At 39.1% G+C, this 19903-nt stretch overlaps 1 protein-coding gene across 2 annotated transcripts in view; it reads left to right on the forward strand.

Annotated features, from left to right (window-relative positions):
* LOC122809074 (complement factor properdin) overlaps positions 1-19903 on the forward strand; it is a 460550-nt gene that overhangs the window by 106260 nt on the left and 334387 nt on the right. For both annotated transcript variants that reach the window (XM_044080290.1, XM_044080291.1), the window contains exon 3: positions 1833-1999. In XM_044080290.1, coding sequence (XP_043936225.1) covers positions 1833-1999 — 167 coding nt within the window. The remainder of the gene's footprint in view (positions 1-1832; positions 2000-19903) is intronic.

Raw genomic sequence — 19903 nt, forward strand, 5'->3', positions numbered from 1 at the left:
TAAGGCTTTCTTGTTATCTGTTAATGTCTCTACTCATGCTGCAGAAACAACCCTTTCTTAATCCCTTCCAATTACTTTTTCAAACTGTTTCCTTACTTAAAGCTAATCTTTAGTGACAGTCACTAGGTCTGTTTCTTTTCTTGTTATTCTGTTTTTTGTTTTTTTTTTTTTACTTTTCTCCCTTTGGAAGGCAACACAACCACCTAATAGTTTAATCTCTGCGATTCTAATGCACAACCTGAGCTGAGACCTCTGTCTGTCTCTGAGTTATAAACATTGGCAAATGTCACTATGTGTATGTTTCAAGTGCTTAACATGGGTGTCAGCAATGTTTATGCTCCAAGGCTGGTATGAGTGAGTGTGTGAGTGAACTGTGCATGACCAAACAATTCCACTGTTGTGGGTGAGATTTGAACATGAAGGTATAGTTTGAGGCCCAAAGGTCCAGTGAGGGCATGGAAGAGGTTCAGGTGCCCACTATGAAACAAGATGAGGTTCAAGGGTATGGTATTGGTATGAGATAAGCTTAAATGCCTAGTGTAAACTGGAGTTATTCAAGGGATGCACTGCATAGCTAATATTCCGGACATTTTCTTATATTGATGGAGGGGTACTTACCAGTGGCACTATTGTCTTTGTCCCAATATGTAGTTAGTTACTAGTATCTTGGAGAACACCAGACATTGCTCATGAAAAGGAAGGAGAGCTGCCACTGAATGTCTAATCCTTCCTCAGGCTGGCCAGTAAAAGATTTTGATCCACTAGAAATGGGCTAGAATTAGGAATAAGCCTTGAACAATAGAAGCTTCTGCCTGGGAGGGAAAGGTTTAGCATACAAGAGTATCTCACCTTCTTTGAGATGGGAGTTTAGATGGACATTATTGTGCAGTATAACACTAGCAGATAAGGAGGAATAGTATAATGGTACATATCTTCATGGCATGTATGGTAGTATTTCTACACACTCTTGGACAACAGTGCACATCCTCAATCCCGAAGAGCTGACATAAGGAAGATCCAATATTCAAATGAATAACTGACATCCACTGCAGCTCTCTGCATACCTGCAGAGTGTTATCTACTATTTATGCAAACTGAATAGCCTCTAATGTAATTAAAAACTGGGGACAGACTGACAGAGGATCTCCTCAGTGATAGACTACAGTAGTATTTGGTGATAGTGACCAAGGTGCTAGGCATCTAGGTGGCTTTGGTGAGACTAGCCTGAAACTTTGTTGAAAAGTATATCTTTCACTGCTCCACCCAAACGTTATGATCCTAGCACCATTTTATGTCAGTACTTTTGGTGTTACAGAGAGAAATACATTTGGACCACCACTGTCATGGCCACCTTAATGTCCCTTTCCAGTTTGTTGTTAGTGTTAACTAGTACATTTACAGTTCTTTGCAGTTTTGGTTTCTGAGAAACATCTCTTGTTTTTCAACGTATGTAAATGTATTTATATTGTCTTTTACTTCAGTTATTATTTTCATTGAAAAATGTTGTAAACCAATTAATATTGAGCCTCCTTCACAATGACTACCATTGATGCCAAAGAACAGCTTGAAAAAATTACTTGAAGGGAGAGAGAGAAAGACACGGTAGTCTGTATTATGCTTGTAATGTGAATTTTGGCTGTTTGCGAGTAAAGGTGAGACGAAGTTAAAAATAAATTCATCTAGTCATTGCTATTATAAAAGTATATAAAAGGACTTCGTAAGAATCTGTATTAACAACTCTGTGACCTTTTATCACTCAGAGAGATATAAGATTATTCATTATTTTTATGTATTACTTCTGTGTTACCCCTCTGTCTGTTTTTTTCCACCAGTGTAGCAGAATGGAGTGAATGGACTCCCTGGTTTCCCTGCACTGTGCCCTGCCTGGAAGGTGTAAAACAACGTCGGAGAGCATGCTATGGAAAAGGAGAATGCCCAGATGCTAGTAAGACTGAAACAATTCAGACAGCCCCTTGTATTGAGAAAACCTGTTGCCCTGGTAGGTGCATGGACATTTCCAGCTAGTTTACATATGTGAGAGCTATATTTATAATTTGAGTAAACCAAAAGTATTTTAAGTTGCATTTGAAAAACGCAGATGGCTTTGATAAATAGGTCTGAGTTTTAATATTTTTCAGACTCTTTTTGACTGGCATTAATATTTCTTTTCTTGCATTTTATAATTGCTTGATCTTTTTTGTAATATGGTACTGTTCCTCCATGTGCAGAGAAATTTACATTTCTTAACAAACTCTGCATGCACGATGGACTGATGTTTCAGTAATCAGAAATCCTTTTGGTTATGTGGAGCCGCTCATGAGCAGAGGGAACGTTTCTGAGCTCAAGTTCAGTAAGCCAGCTCTGGTAAGTCACCCACACTGTCTGCTGGATGAGAGTCAGGTAGTAGACAGTTGCCTTTCTTTGGGGAAGGGTTCAGGGTTTTTATTAAAGCCTGTGATGGCTGACCTGCAGTTGTTAGTGGGAAACTGCTAAGGGATAGAATGAAGATGGGTGTCTAAAGGCATCTCCTTCTCCATACTTAACATCATGGTACAGACCTTTGAGTTCTAGGGATAGAATGGGGATGGGTGTCTAAAGGCATGCCCCTTCTCCGTACTTGACATCATGACACAAACCTTTATGTCTTGTCAGAGGGGATAATTGAGGGAAGTGCATAGGCATAGAACAAAGTGCCTTTTTTATACTCAGTGCTGGCTATCCAGCAAGCCAGCCACTACTTCATAATTACATGGGAAAGAAATAAATGAAATAATTGCACTTAATGCAGGATGCCACACAAACAGAGATGAACAGGCACAAAGGGAAAGTAAATACACAAAAGTAAACAATTCTATTTTAAATTCCAAATAAAGGGAATACTATCACACTTTATAAAATATCATTTCAAACTGCACAGTATGTCTTATTTAATGAGGTTTTCTTTATTCAATGAAAAGAGCTCCCCTTTCATGCATGGAGTGGTTTTCATTGTCCACTATGCGGTGAGGACTAATAGTTTTCAGCTATCTGCTACTGACCGCAGTGCCTCTCATTTTCTCATTCAGTGTCTTTGTGTTGCACTTATTCTCATGCAGACAAAGATTCCTTCCCACATATTGGAATCTGTTACGCACTAGTGTTAAACTGAAAGGAACATACCTCATATTGTCAGCTCCCCCTTAGGGCACCCCAGTGTAAATAGGTTGCAAAACAAAGGAGAAAAGATCACACAGCCCCAACAGATGCACAGCACCAAACAGAGGACAACTAAAATAAGTGCATATGCTGCAAATGGATAAGCAGTTGAGAGTTACAGTTCAAACAAAAGCACCATGGTTTTCATATCCCAATTTTCAGTAACACACAATAGTTTAAATAACACCTAGTTAAGTGCTTTCATCCCAAAGTATCCAGGGACATCATAAGAACAAATATAGCAAGTGAACAATATCATATATATATATATATATATATATATATATATATATATATATATATATATACACACACACACACACACAGACACACACACACACACACACACACACACACACACACACACACACACACACACACACACACACACACACACACATATATATATCTATATATATATATATATATATATATATATATATATATATATATATATATATATATATATATATATGGGTTCACTTCAAAATACTGACTTTTAAAATCCCTAAACTCAAAATACTGAGACCAAAATCTCTAAAGCTCAAAATACTGTAAACTCAAAATACTGAAACTCAAAATATTGAAAAAAAACACAGTACGGCAGCACAACTATATTGCAGCAGAACTACATACAGAAATATATTACTCTTCTATAAGTATAGGCAGGGGGCAAGCCCCCCTGCACCCCCCATTTGGGGGGCTGTGCCCCCCACACCCCCTGCTACTTAAATATACCAACTCCGAGATTGCACTTCAGTACACTAAAGTGCAATCTCAGAGTTGATATATTTTAGTAGAAAGGGGGTGTGGGGGCACAGCTCCCCACAGAGGAGGGTGCAAGGGGGGCTTGCCCCCCTGCTTGTACTTGGAGAAGAGTAATATGGTTTGTGTTTTATTTGTTTTAATATGTACTTGTGCTGGAATATAATAAGTTTTGGTAGGGTCTATAATATAAACACAAACGCTTACTTTATCGAATCCCTAAACATCGACCCGTTCTCATCGAACTGCATAAACACCAAATGCCCTAAACCGCAAAATTCAAAACCTTGAACTATCATACTTGTCCCACCCCACTGCCCGCTACATACCACCTACACAAACAAACTAAATAAACCACATACATACACTAACCAAAACCCTACTTCTAACCCTAAACTAAACTTTACTTCTAACCCTACACTAAATCTTACATATACCACCAAGTATGCACTTAACTTAACCCGCACCTTAACCCTAAGGTCCGTAACTATCGCGCACTTACCTTATGGATCTATACCGCAGAAGGCCAACCATGACGATTCGACATTTCTGGTTTCGCTCTTCTGGACGTTCGATGTTTTCATGTTTTGATAAGGATGGGTCGACGTTTACGGATTCGATAAGGTAAGCGTTCGAGTTACTAATATAGACCCATGTTGGTATCCTGTGTGTTTTCAGTATTTTGAGTTTCAGTATTTTGAGTTTTCAGTATTTTGAGCTTTAGAGATTTTGGTCTCAGTATTTTGAGTTTAGGGATTTTGAAAGTCAGTATTTTGAAGTGGACCTATATATATATATATATATATATATATATATATATATATATATATATATATATATATATATATATATATGTATCCAGGGACATCATAAGAACAAATGTAGCAAGTGAATGATACCTTATATATATATATATATATATATATATATATATATATATTATGGCAAATGAATGATATCCTTCATATACACACACACATATATATATATATATATATATATATATATATATATATATATACACACACACACACACACACACACACACACACACACACACCTATATATATATATATATATATATATATATATATATATATATATATATATATATATATATATTCACTTTATAACCTCGAAATACTGAAATATCGAATTTCAGTATCTCGAGACTATAAAACCGAATACACAAAACACAGACACAAAAAGAATGCAAAATTCACAACACCGAAAAAAACGCACACACTATACCACACATACACCACAACACCCACATCACAACATAAACAAACAAAACTACACACATACACAACTCATACACACATAAGCAGGGGGCAAGCCCCCTGCACCCCCCTACTTATATATACTAACTCTGAGATTGCACAAGCACAAAACAAAAGCCAACTCACACACACACATTCTCTGACCCCTCACACACACATCAAACACATCAGCACACTCACACACACTCTAACTCCCACTCAAAACCCTTAGAAAACACTTACCTGACATAACACCTACATCCACACACGGCACCGCGCACCATCAAAGCACAATCCCAGACATTACGCAGCGTAAGGTCATAACCGTGAATTCGACATATATTCGAGTTTGCGATTATGACCTTTCGCTATTTTTAACATTCGGCTTTATTGTCTCGAGATACTGAAATTCGACATTTCAGTAATTTGAGATTATAAAGTGTTTCCATAGATATATATATATATATATATATATATATATATATATATATATATATGTATATATATCTACATGGGTCCTCTTCATAACATTGAAATTTCATACGCTGAATTTCATAACACTGAGACCAAAACATCTAAATCCCAAAACATTGAAAACTCAGAACATTGAAAGAGTGCTTCATAACATTGAAAACTACAATGCATATGTAAGTAACATCCTCTCCACCTACAACAAGACCTAACTAATGAACACACTTTCTACTAAGTTTTTACAGTGGGGAAGCTACCCTGACACCCCCCATGTGGGGGGATCTGCCCCTCATACTCCCCATAATTTAAATATGCCAACTGCAATATTGCACTACAATGGAAAAAAGTTAATTTCCTAACCTGAATGTCCATACACTGAGGTTAGGATATTAACTTTTTTGCACTGTAGTGTGATCTTGGAGTTGGTATATTTAATTTACAGGGGGTGTGGGTGGTGCAGGAGGACTTGCCCCCCCCTGCAGAAATGTAGTAGAAAGTGTGCTTGTTAGTTAGGTATTGTTGTGGGTGGAGAGGATGTTATTTACATATGCATTGTAGTTTTCAATGCTATGAAGCACACTTTCAATGTTCTGAGTTTTCAGTGTTTTGGGATTTAAATGTTTGGTCTCAATGTTATGAAATTCAATGTTATGAAATGTCAGTGATATGAAGGGGACCCATCTACACACATAAATATAGGAAAGGAGAAACACTTGTTTTGTGGCACTTTTAGGTAAGGGACTTGGCAGTGGACATACTTCATTGGAGACAATGTCTGGAACAAACACGCAAAGGTCATTTGAGACCATTATATTGGTGGAACATAATGTAGGTAGCAAATATGTTAGAGATATAACAAAAAAGAAATGGGCTATTTTCAAAGCTAGTGAGACAGTAGGTAAGGTTGCAGAAAGAGCTCATGCTTTGCATATAAAACAGCCAGAAATATTAAAAAAATTCTGGAGTGTGCAGATAGGAGAACTACACCATTAAATGAAGAGAAAAAGGAACCCAACCGTGTGTTTTTGTAACCAGTGTAAGTATATTTTGATTAGTAGCAGCTTACGTATAGGTATCAACAAAGAATTAAATATTATTTCAAAACCTGGTAATTGTAATAATAAAGCCGTTGTTTATTTGGCTATTTGCTTGACATGACATGTTCAGCTTATTATGTGGGGAAGAGACGGAAAGACATTTACGTAAGAGGATTTATGAACATATTAATGATATTAGTAATCATAACAAAATTAATGCTTTATATAAACACTCACGAGATGTTCATGGTTTTAGAATGTTTTCTTTTTGTATTTTGGAAATTATTTTAACAGATGGGAGAGGTGGAACATGGAAAACAGACTTGAATAAAACTAGCTGTTATGGCATCTTAATGCATCAAACCCCTCTGGGTTAAAAGAAACTATTTCTATTACCCCAGTTTTAAGGGCAAGAGAGGCCAAACTTTAAAGAGTTTATAACACAAATGTATGTTTGCCATGCATTTTTTATATTTATTTTCAAGATTCGGCTTTGGGTTTTAAGGATACACCCTCATTTGGGTACTATGCACTATTATTAATCTTACTGTTTTTAATTATAGGTTTAATACTTTTTTTTTAAGTTTAAACATGACAGTTTTACTTGTTCATAAATTGTCAGTACAAATGGATATTTTATACTTCATAATTTATTTTAGTGTGTGTAAAGTTGGCTTTGTGATCTTTCAAAGTTATTTTTCACAAAGAAACATTAAACATTTCAACTTTTCATATTTTTAATGAACGGTCCCTTAAAGGCCATTGAATTGTTAGTTTTTAATTGGTTTACTCGTGTTTATATATATATATATATATATATATATATATATATATATATATATATCTATGGAATCATTCACTTTTAATACAATTCACATATAGAAACAATGCTTTTGAATGTAAGCTTCAGACTTGTAATTCAATATTCTTTTCAGAAGTTCATCTGGATTAAATAATAGAACAACCACAGCAACGACATTTTGTACCACACATTTCAATCTATTTGTGCATTGGACACACCTGAGATTGACTCTGTTTTATAAGACCCCATTTTTGTTTTGGGTAGAATAGCAACTAAGGTGATACAAAGGATTCATATGCACATAATTTCATGAAACAGTTTGCATAAATAACATCCACACAATGTGTATTTGAAACGACAGAAGCAGAATTCAACATCCAGAAGATAACAGTATAAAGTACAGAGAATTTTAGGATTAAAAACTTGGTACTTACGTATTATCGCAACCACTATATCTGTTCGTTGATGTTGTTGAAATGGAAAACAGTGTGTTTTCTTTACCAAACCAAGTTGTTTTCTGGTGGGCTATCAACACAAACTAAAAAAACATACTGTTTCTTTCTGTTCTTTACTGGCAGCATGTCGCTTCTTGGCAAGGCTGTCCACTGAATGTTCTTTGTCAGCCAATGCTGTCAGATTACACTCATACATACCAGATGTTTGCGATTCTCTTGCAACCAGCTTCCAATTCTCTAATAATTCCTGACAATTATGACATTATGGACAAATGAGTCGTCCTTAATCTCATGATTTGGGACAGTTTACAGTATAACCTGCATGCCTTTTTGCACTGTCCTGCAAATCGGAGTTGAGATGGACTCGAGCAGTATGTCAGGAAAAATGTAGTGGCTGGCTCTGGAAGTTGGTTGCGAAGCAGCAGTGTTATGCTCTGTGATGTGCGTTTAATAATAAATGAATGACATCTGTAGATGTTACATTTTTCTCCATTTTTGGATGGTGTGTGAACTGTCAGTTGCTTTTTACCCGTTTTGGGCTGCTAGTTCTGGGGAAGGGAATATGCTGCAGACGCGGCTCTTTGCATCCGGCCACAAAATATCATCGCTTGAAAGGAGAACTTATCCTTGCTGTCACTTCATGTCTTTTTGGGATCGAGTTTTGGCCAAGCCAGAAAGAAACACAGTACTTTGTTCACAACTGTTTACATTCAGTGAGGTGCTGTGATTGCGATTCAGAGTAATTACTCCAGTTCACATACTTCTGTGTGTTGTGTGCACACATAACAGGACTTGGAAACGTACTATGACTGACACGATGTCGGGAAATGGCAAAGGTTCAAACAAGCAGTAATTTTTCAAGTACTACACTATTACTACCTCAACAAAGTATTTTTTTTAAAGATAACATTCCCTGTGTAATTCTGCATACATTTATGGTTACAGTCACACACCGGGAAGCAAGCCGTATTATCGCAAACATCTGGTTGCGATAATACGTAAGTACCAAAAACTCTGTTGCTGAAGAGAGGTGTGAATGCAGACATCATGTTCAACTGGCATTTTCAATGAGAAGCTAGTTCTATCCTTCTCTCCCAAATATGTCACTGTATTGATTTTGTAGATGTTCATCATTTTCACTGCTGTAGTAGCCTTTTGGCCAAATGTGTTATATCTAGAATACAACAACTTATTAGCTTCACAAAGCTCTGGCTGTCTCACATCTTCACTCTGACTACTGACTGGACAGCCCACAGGAGGGAAATCTGCAGTCAAGTAAAGTGATCTTCAGTACTTTCTTGCTGCCTTGAGAGGTAGCAACTGTGAGGTTCTACAGGAGCATCAATTGATCTTGAAGCTTTATTTCTGGCAGACAAGTCCCCACAGAAACTGCTGCTTTTTTAAGAAAATAACACACACACACACACACACACACACACACACACACACACACACACACACACACATATATATATATATATATATATATATATATATGTGTGTGTGTGTGTGTGTGTGTGTGTGTGTATTGTGACCAAAAGTGGTATTTCCCCTTTAAGAAACCTGGTATTTTTCAAAATATTGGAAACTTCTTATCAGGGACCACTAATTTTAGCAAAGGGATTATTTTTTGATTTAGGAGCTATTTGTTGAGGTGAAAATATACTGTTTATGTAAATGTTTAATTTATTTAAAAGACGTGAAGGGTGAGGAAGTGTTATAGATGGACAGATAACATCCTGAATGTATTTAGTGGTTGTGTATACTTCGCGACAAGTTATCTGTTATTTTTTCCTATCAATCTGCAATGTAGAAAACTACTGTATTTCTGACAGGGATTTTGGTATTTTTCTGTTAATTTTACAGAAAAGGGGACTGTGGGAGTAAGTGTAAGTGTGTGCATACTGCTTGTGAATACTTCTGTGATAATTTTCCTTCTGATCGACTTGTTCCATCACTGCTTCCTGGCATTCGGACATCTTCCTCAGCTGCAGCATGAATGCTTAGTCTAGTCCTGCTGGATTTTCTTCTCCTAAACCAAAACAAATGAAACAACATAATAAAGATGCCTTGCTGCCACATCAATCTCAGTGAGCGTCTCAGCCATTTTGTGAGTGAATCTGTAGTAGCCATCCTTTTTTCCTCAGACCATGCTCTTGCTTCACCTATGTCCTTGCAGCCACTCTGTCCAAGGGAACATCAGTACCCTCAAGCAGCTGTGGCTCACCTTCAGTCTAACTGCTACAGGGTAGCACCCTCCCTGAAGTGACCACCACACCAGTCTTGGGTTTAAGTCTGCCATCTGTCTGGTTTTCTCCCAGGCTACCAGATCCATATGCCTGTCTCCAAGCCTGACTGCATGTCACTGCCTACACACAAGGTACTGCATTATTAAAATCATTCCCTATCAGGACATCTAAAGGGATATCCTCAAACACACCGACTTTCTGGCTTCCTTTTCCACCCTCCCAGTCAAGGTGAACCCTAGCCAAAGGTATTTGGAATGGAGTCCCTCCCAAAGTTGTGACTGGAGTAGACTGTCCAAGCAAGTAGTGCTCCTCTTTAACCATTGCAGGCTTCTCAATGGTTTTGTCAGAGGCTGTCTCTCTCTTAGCAGTGGCCTGTTTACCATTCACTAAGATAGGATATAACCTCTTGTGGTAGTTTGGTACCCATGTTGTCTCCTGACAACTTACTGCTGGCATTCTGTCATTCCCACTGACTGGCTCTCCCAACTTTTGTTCCCCACCTTGCCTCCATGGACACCTATATGCTACATGGCCCACTGGTTGCATTTAAAACATTTAACCCTTGGTCGTGTACTTGTACCTGGGCTAGTGCCTTCCCCTGCTAACCAGATTCTCATGTCCTCAGCAAAGTGCTAAGGGCTTGTTCCCTCTCCAGAAGGTCTGCCCTTCAAAAGTGGTGACCTGACACCCATTCACCCATCTATGAAAATAAGTGCTTAACTCAGCAATATATTCTCACACATTTTCATCTACCTTGCATCTATGTTCAGTAAACTTTTTCCCATAAGCTTCAGGTGTTAACTTAAAACACTCTAAAAGACAAATGTTAACAGTATTATAATCTAAGCAATCAGTATCAGACAATTTAGAAATAGCAGTTACAGCTTTACCATGGAGTAAGGGGGTCAGGAACCATTCCCAGAGCCCTTGGTCAACTTTATACTGTTTACATACCCTGTCAAACATATGAATGAAACTATCATAATTATTACCCTCAGTAAATTGTGGAAGAAATGTACTGACCTTTGTAACTTCTGGGATTCATTTACTCCTTTTCTCATTACCTCCATGACCATGGCGAAGAGTCAGCATCTGCTTCTCATACTGCCTCTACCTCTCATTCTCCTCAGCTTCCAGATGTCGCAGTTTCTCATTTTCTTCAGCCTCTAGATGTCTCAGTCTCTCTGCTGTTTCTATTTCCCAAATGTTTGGCCTCCAGTTCAAGTCTCTTTAACTCCAGATGGATTTTTAAGTCCTTTGTGGAAAGACTGAACTGTCCGTTTTCTGAAAGTTGTACATCTCCAAGACCAGTATGATTGTCCTCCTGGTTGCTGGTCAGTGATGCTGCTGTGACTAGGGCTGCAATCATTTCTACTTAAGTCAGGTTTCCATGCACCAGTTCTTTGGCTTGGCACATCTCAGCCTACTGGCTCCTTGTCATCTTGCCATACTCCTCTGCTGACATCCTTGCCTGGTCTCCCTGACTAACTAAGCGAACAAAAAAAAATAAAGCTATTGTGATGTGAAACTCTGAATGTTCACTGTATGACTGATTGAGAGTACAGACACCTTCTCAAGTGACCACTGTTTACAGGCTACAGGAATTCAATATCCACACCACTGAATCCTAATATGTGGTTATCACACCACTGCAAACCAATTGATATGTGATACCCCAACACTGGCCCAGTAATCAATCCTTACCACTGGCAACAGTGGGGGACATGCACTGCGAGGATAACAGGTGCACACACAGTATTTCCAGATACAGCTCTCTACATCAAGTGCAGTTTCCCTTGAGAGCCCACAGAGACCACAGTCAGTTCGGGGCTGGTTTCTCCCTCTTTCTCCAGATCCCCAGTAAGACTTCCCACTGGTACAGCTATAAAGTTGAGATCTTAGCTGAGTGACCAAGCCAAGACCTCCAGCACCATCTCTGTCCAACTAGTGCTTCGTGTCCCTGCCCAAGTAGCTCACACACACACACACACACACACACACACACACACACACACACACACACACACACACACACACACACACACACTCTTTGAGGTTTGATTTATACACACACACACATTCTTTGAGGTTTGATTTACACACACACACACACACACACACACACACACACACACACACACACACACACACACACACACACACACACACACCTGGGAAAGGCTGGCACAGGTTTACTAGCTATGCCCACTTCTGCCCACACTATAAGGTAGTTATCACTGCCACCAGCCACTACTTATCAGCTACTTTAAGGACCTTAGCAGAGGGTGTCCAGTCTTACTGTGTAATGTTAATATTAATGCAAATGGTATTATGACCAAGAGCAAGGCTATTAGTTGTGGCCTACACAGTGTCACTAAATAAATATACAAGTACTCTCAGAACATAAATATGTCTCTACACAGATCAGGTCATGGGTCCAGACACCTATAAACTCTGGTACCCAGATACGACCAGCTACAGCAAATAAGTGCAAGATAGAGTGACAGATAAAGTTAAGGAGAAAAACAGTAAAGATGGCTACTGATAGCTTCTTCAGCAAAGCTTTCAGTAGTGAATCTGACAAACCAGAACTACCACTCTTGGAAAATCTAGAGGATGATTCTAATAAGAGAAGGTATATGGAAATGTGGAAATGATGGGCAGAAAAGATAGAAAAGGTCAAAAAGCTCAGAGCACGATCTTCCTTGGCATAGATGATGATCAAATTAGACATATATGTAACTGTGAAACCACTAAAGAAAGGTAAGAAGAACTGCAAAAAGTACATGAAAGAAATAATCTCAGCAATAAACACTATTTAATTAGAAAACTATGTCAGACCAAGAAAGACCAGGATTTGCAGGGTTATATAAACTATACCTTAGAAATGAATGAAAGGCTGAAAGGTATTGGGGAGGATATAAAATACTTTCACATTGCAGCACTTTTACTTAGTGGTCTACCAGAAAGTTATGACACACTTGTTACAGCACTTGATGCAGCTCCAGATGATGAACTGACATTAGAGTATGTTAAAGGTAAGCTTATGGATGAATACAAGTGCAAGACCGAAGGCATAAACAGTGAAAGTATGTCCAGCACAGAGGCTGCTTTAAAGATGTAAAACAGAAATAAAAACAGTAATATGCAGCTAGAAACACATAAATACATAAATGCTTTGTGTGTAAAAAAAAAAAACAGAACACTTAAAGGCAGATTGCAGAATCTAGAAAGCTACAATGCAAAGACAAGCTAAATCACAACAAGCTTAGAATGTCAACGAAGAAGCAGGTGTCACTTCAGACACTGAGTATGCATTTGAATCCAAATGTGGCACCTCATCTGTACAGGGATGGTGTGTTGACTCAGGAGCTGCAAGTCACATGACTGACGACAGAAGTTTCTTCACTCAACTGGATCAAAGCAAAACAGAAAAAAATCACCACAGCTAATGGACAGGTAATAAAGTCAGAATGAATCAGAGGTTGTTTTATTTAATATCCTATCTCTCCAAATATCCCCAGAAAAAATACACATGAAAACTGTTCTGTGTGTGCCTAATCTTGAAAGTAAACTATTGTCAGTGAAGGCCATGGCCTGAAGCTCAATGCCAAAAAGTGTATTGTCATCCCCTTTGGTAAAAACTTTGTAACCATGAACTACCACATAGCTGGTAGTCTACTTAATGCCGAAAATGTGATAAGAGACCTTGGGACACAGGTGGACAGTAGTCTCTCCTTTGATAATCACATCGCCACAGTGGTCAGGAAATCCTTCTACGTGGCTCATCTTATCACAAAAGGATTCTCATCTAGGAAAAAAGAGGTCATTGTTCCCCTCTATTCATCACTCATTAGACCCATTATAGAGTACAATGCCCCTTTTGGTATGTACCTCACAAGACATCTACAACAACTGGAAAGACCACAGAAATACCTCACAAAGAGGATTACTGGCCTCAAACAGATGCCCTACACAGACCGTCTCAAAAAACGACAGCTTTATTCCATCGCATATCGCCTACTCAGGGGCGATCTCTGCCTAACATACAAAGCTATGTCAAACCCAGAGCTGTTGGACATGCTCCACTTAAAGAAATCCCAGTCCCTCCGAGCTACATGCTTTAGGGGCCTAAACCTTGTCACCACAATAAACAGAACATGCCGGAGGGAAAGATTCCTGTCCCAGAGACTTCCCATACTCTGGAACATTCTACCTATCTATGTCAAACAGAGTTCCTCATTAGCACTCTTCAAGAAAAATCTTGATGATTGGATGGGAAATGGGAAATTCACCCCAGGGATCACTTCTGTGGCTCTGCTAGACAGGGACACAGGAAAATAATTTTCTTGGGTGGCGAAAGTCAGGGTACATTTTTTGGCTAGGCTTATATAGGTCCTACGGCCAATAGCCTAGTACCTACCTGTGAACCTATGAACCTATGAAGAAGTTTACAAAGCAAGGCAACGTAGTGACGTTCCAAGGTGAGAGTTGTGTCATCACAAAAGGGGATTGCTTACTCGCAAAGGCCAAAATTACAGATGAACTGTATCAGCTGAACTGCAGTGAAATGGTTAATACAGCCGAAGAGGAAAAACATTCAAACTGCATTCACACTTGGCACAGATGTCTTGGGCACAGAAGTCCTAATAGAATAAAGAAAATAGTTGTGGGTAACTATGCAAGTGGTGTAAAAATTGGTCAGTATGATCAAATAATGAAATGTACCAGCTGCATTAAAGCAAAAAATGATGAGAAGTATTTTCTTAGTTTCATTGATGATTACTCCAGGTACACCACATTTCACATGTTGTACAACAAGGATGAAGTACCAATAAAATTAGAAAAGTATCCGGCTCAGGTAAGTAATAAGTTAGGCAGAATGCCAAGAGTGCTATGGACAGACCGTAGGCCTAAATATACAAGTGGCACAACACAAGCCATTCTCGGAAAACGTGGAATTATGTTCCAGATCACTGTACCATGTAACCCATAACAAAACAGGGTTGTAGAGAGAATGAATCAGACTCTGTTAGAATGGAAGGAGCATGCTTTTTAATGCTGATATGCCAACAACATACTGGGGAGAGGCTATCATGACTACATGCTATCTCCAAAACTGTTTGCCAGGAAAAACAACACAGGAAACTCCATATGATCTATGGAACGGAAAAAAAAATAACAGATTTGAGACATCAGAATTTTTGGAAGTAAAACCTATGTGCACATTCCAAAGGAAAAACTTACAAAATGGGATCCACATGCAAAGACAGGTGGACTTGTGGGTAACAGTGAGTCTAAAAAAGGATACAGAATTCTACATCCAGGCACAAAGTAACAGTCAGCAGAAGTCATTGCTCATGAAAGTTCTGTGTGTTCAAAGTTTCCGGAACTGACACAAACTGTTCAGTCTGCAGATAAATCCACATCCGTGTAATAAGATAAACAAGAGCAAAGCTACAGAGAAATAGAAATTATTGCAGACAATTCAAAAACTGATAAAGGAGATGCTGAACCACAAATGACTTCAGTCAGGAAATCAGCAAGAAACAATAAAGGTATTCTACCCAAATGTTTGTATTATATGGCTCACACAGCAGTTCAGGCTGAGATGGGTTCATGATAAGAGATGCAAAAACTACCACCACATGAGAAGCAAATGTGGATTATAGCTGCTGATGAAGAGATGACATCACTCAATGAATTCCAGACATGGACACTTTCAGAGCTACCTCAAGGTAGACGTAATCGGATGCAAATGGGTTTTTAAAGACAAATGTGACTCTGAAGGGAAAGTCTGTAGGTACAAGGAAACATTAGTTGCAAAAGGATACTCACAAAAATTTGGTAAAGACTATGATGCTACTTTTGCTCAAGTTGCCAAATAAAGTACTTTCAGAACACTGATGATGTGGTAGCTTTACAGAAAATGATTGTGAAACATCACAATATCAAGACATCTGTTCTTAATGGTGATATAGAAGAGGAAATATACATGTAACAGCCAGAAGGCTATGTGAGAAGTAGAGAAGAGCATCTTGTCTGCAAACTGCAAAAATCCCAGCATGGTCTTAATAGTAGCAAAGTTCTGCTAAATGAAGGATTCATGCGAAGCAAAGCCAATCCATGCCTATACTCTAAACGTATAGATGCTGAATGGATGTATCTGTTAGTCTATGTGGATGACTTGATTATTACTTACAAAATGAATTATACAATTTCAGAGTTAATAACACTACTCTAATTAGCACTTGGAAACTAAAGATCTTGCTGAGGTGACATACTACCTAGGAATTAACATATGGTGTGAGGAGGATGGCAGTTTTCTGTTGAACTAGAGTGCAAAAATTGATTTAATTCTTCAACAGTTCGACATAGCTGAAGCTAAAGGAGTGAGCACATCCACAGATGTAGCTTATCCAAAGTTGGAAGGAGAGGAAGAACTTCTAACATGTAATGTGCAATACAGAGAAGCAATGAGGGCACTTCTTTACATTGCAACCACTACACGTCCACACATTGCAGCAGCCAGGATGCTTCTCTGCAGGCATGTAAGTATACCACAAAGAGACTAGAATTCAATAAAAAAGTTATGAGGTATCTCAGACACAAAAGGCGTGAGTTTAAAGTTGTCAGCAATTGGTGACTTAAACCTCACAGGATATGTGGACTCTGATTGGACAGGAGACCTCAACACATGCAAATCTACAAGTGGTTACTTGATCAAATTAGGAAACATTCCTATATCTTGGTCCAACAAGAAACAGATCTCAGTGTAATTGTCTTCTACAGGGGTCTATATCATTTTGCCAAAGAGACTACCCATCAAACACCTATTTGCTGAACTTAATCCATTGAATGCTAATTCCCTCAAATGTTCATTTAAGGAAATTTCTTCCCAGGGGGAAAAAAAACAGCCGCCAACCTAGCGACCATCACAAAAAACACATTATTTAAAACCCAGCCATGTGGGGGGGCTACCCCCATACCCCCCACCCCCTAACTGAATATACCAACTCCGAGATCACACTACAGTGGGGAAAGGGGGCAAATTCCCGATGATGGCCAACAAGTTTTTTTCCTTGGGAAGAAATTCGCTTAAATGAACGTTTGACGGAATTAGCATTCGATGGATTACGTTTGACGAATAGATGTTCAATGGGTAGTTGCTTTGATAAAATAATATAGACCCCTTCTACAGAGGTGGAATATATCCCTGCCACCTATGCTGGTCAAGAAACTGTTTGGTTGCGGCAGTTACTTGAAGATCTTGGAGAACCAGTGTCCCAGCCTATCGTCTTATATGAGGACAATCGGGGATGCATTAAGCCTGCAATTAGGGAGAAGATCAATGCAAGAACCAAGCATATTGATGTTAGACACCATTACATTCATGACTTGGTGAACAAAAAAAATGACAGTATTTTCATACTGTGAAACTAATAAAATGATTGCTGATGCTATGACAAAACCAGTCACAGTAAACAAGTTTAAAAATTTTAGATCACAAATGGAGTTGACTTAAGTAGTAGTAGTTGAGTGGGGGTGTTATACATATTTTTGCAACTCGATTTGCACTGTGCTGTATTTATATGTTTGCTTTATTATTTATATATTGGCTTTATTGTTTCTGTCCTTTGTTGTCTGCATTGTTTGTTTCTCAGGATGGCTGAGAAGCTAGTTTCAGGTGGGGGGTTGTTAAGCCAGCCCATCCTGTCCTATCTCATCAGCTCAGTGTACTAAGTGGAGACAGAGCATTTGGGAAGGCCAACCCCTTTAGTTCCCTAATCTTGTACTATCTTCTGTTTCCTCCCTCTCCACTTAAGAAAACAAAAATCACACTTTATTCAACTGCTTTTACTGTAATTGTGTTCTTCGAACATTATTACCTTATTTTTGCTGTGTGCACTTCTTAAGTGTTCAAGTGCTTTCATTCTGGAGCATTTATTACTGCTTATTAATAGCCTGATTAAATGTATCTGTTATTTTAAGCATTTTTAGCTTTGGTCTTAGCACTTGTGCTTCTTACTTTACATTTAAGAAGGTTCTTGTGGTCTACACTCATGTGGACAAACTCTTATCAAAACCCTGTCTCTATAAGTCTGCCCAAGCATTCGGAACACTATGTCTGGACAATTCCCTTCACTTTCTCCAGGCAACCTGGTCGACATGGGCATACTGAGACAGTGTAGCAACTGCCTCATGTTTACTGATAACCCTCTTCTCCTAGCACATAATTCTTCTACCTGTGAGAAATGCATATACATCAGTAACCTGGAGTGCGTGCTCTCTCGCACCACAGTCAGTAATCCTGACAAAGTGGAGATTGCCAGCACAAACACCACACCACTCATATAACACAGCCAAACACAACACAGACACACACACACACACACACACACACACACACACACACACACACACACACACACACACACACACACACACACACACACAGACACACACTTATGCAAATATCCTCAATAAAAACTTACATAAACAGCAGAGACCTCCAAAACACATTCACAAACATTCCACACACAACACCAAACACATCACACACAGCAGACAACACACCAGTGTTTCACAAGGCAAAACAATAAACCATCACAGCCCACAAGACATAACAATAAACCAAACACACTAGTCATTGGTGACTCAGTTGTGAGACACACCGATGTCCCCCTCACCAGGCTCAACAAGAAGAAGGTCACAGTCAGTTGTCTGGCTGGTGCCGGAATACACCACATGATGCAAGCACTTAAGGCTCTGCACAGCAAGTACACGTATGACTCTGTTATTGTACATGTTGGTGTGAATGACTTGAGACATACCTCCCTGGACTATATGAAGAGAGACATGACTGAACTGTCAGAGAATGTGTTCCAGGCAGGTATGACCCTAGCCCTAGGCAGCATCCTACCTTTACCAAGAATGATACCACAATACCAACAAAAAATGATTGACTTCAACAATTGGCTTAGTTTCTGGTGTCATTCCAGGGGGAGCCATTATCTGTCTGCCAGGAATGACATGGTCAACAGACCTCGATGCTTTGCCAGAGATGGCCTTCATCTGTCACCACTGGGTTTCCGGATCCTGGCCAAACCTCTCACCTCCCCCCATTGTACCTTTTTTAGGTAATGTCCCAAAGACAAACCTTCCAACTTAAAAGAGCTGTGAAAAAGCAAACTGAAGGTCATACTACTTAACGCTAGGAACCTTAACCTGAAACTGTAGGCCCTCCTTGCACTGGAAGATGCTGATTTCTGTGAAGTCATGAAAACATGGTTCAGGGCTGTAGCGAGCACCCCTGTCTTATCAGGCTATACCTCATTCCACACATTCTGACCCTAAAATGAGCTTGGAAAGACTAAGGGAGGTGGTGTCTCTATCTTCAATAAGGACACGCACACCTCCAGACTGGTTTGCCAGCATGACGCACTGGAACTACACCAGGTACAACTGACAGTTGTCAAGGCACCCATCCACATTATAGCTTGCTATAGACCCTCCCCCCCCCGCTATGACTCAGGACAACCACTTCTCTTTCCTGGATCTACTTGACTCCATCAAGGTACCTCCGAACACCCTGATCCATAGACTGGGTGAACTGTTCTTGCACTAATGCACTCTCTCAACAATTTCTTGACTTCATCAATTCTAA

This window comes from Protopterus annectens, chromosome 8.part0 (assembly GCF_019279795.1).
Source record: "Protopterus annectens isolate FY-2018-M chromosome 8.part0, PAN1.0, whole genome shotgun sequence".
In the NCBI taxonomy this organism is placed as follows: Eukaryota; Metazoa; Chordata; order Ceratodontiformes; family Protopteridae; genus Protopterus; species Protopterus annectens.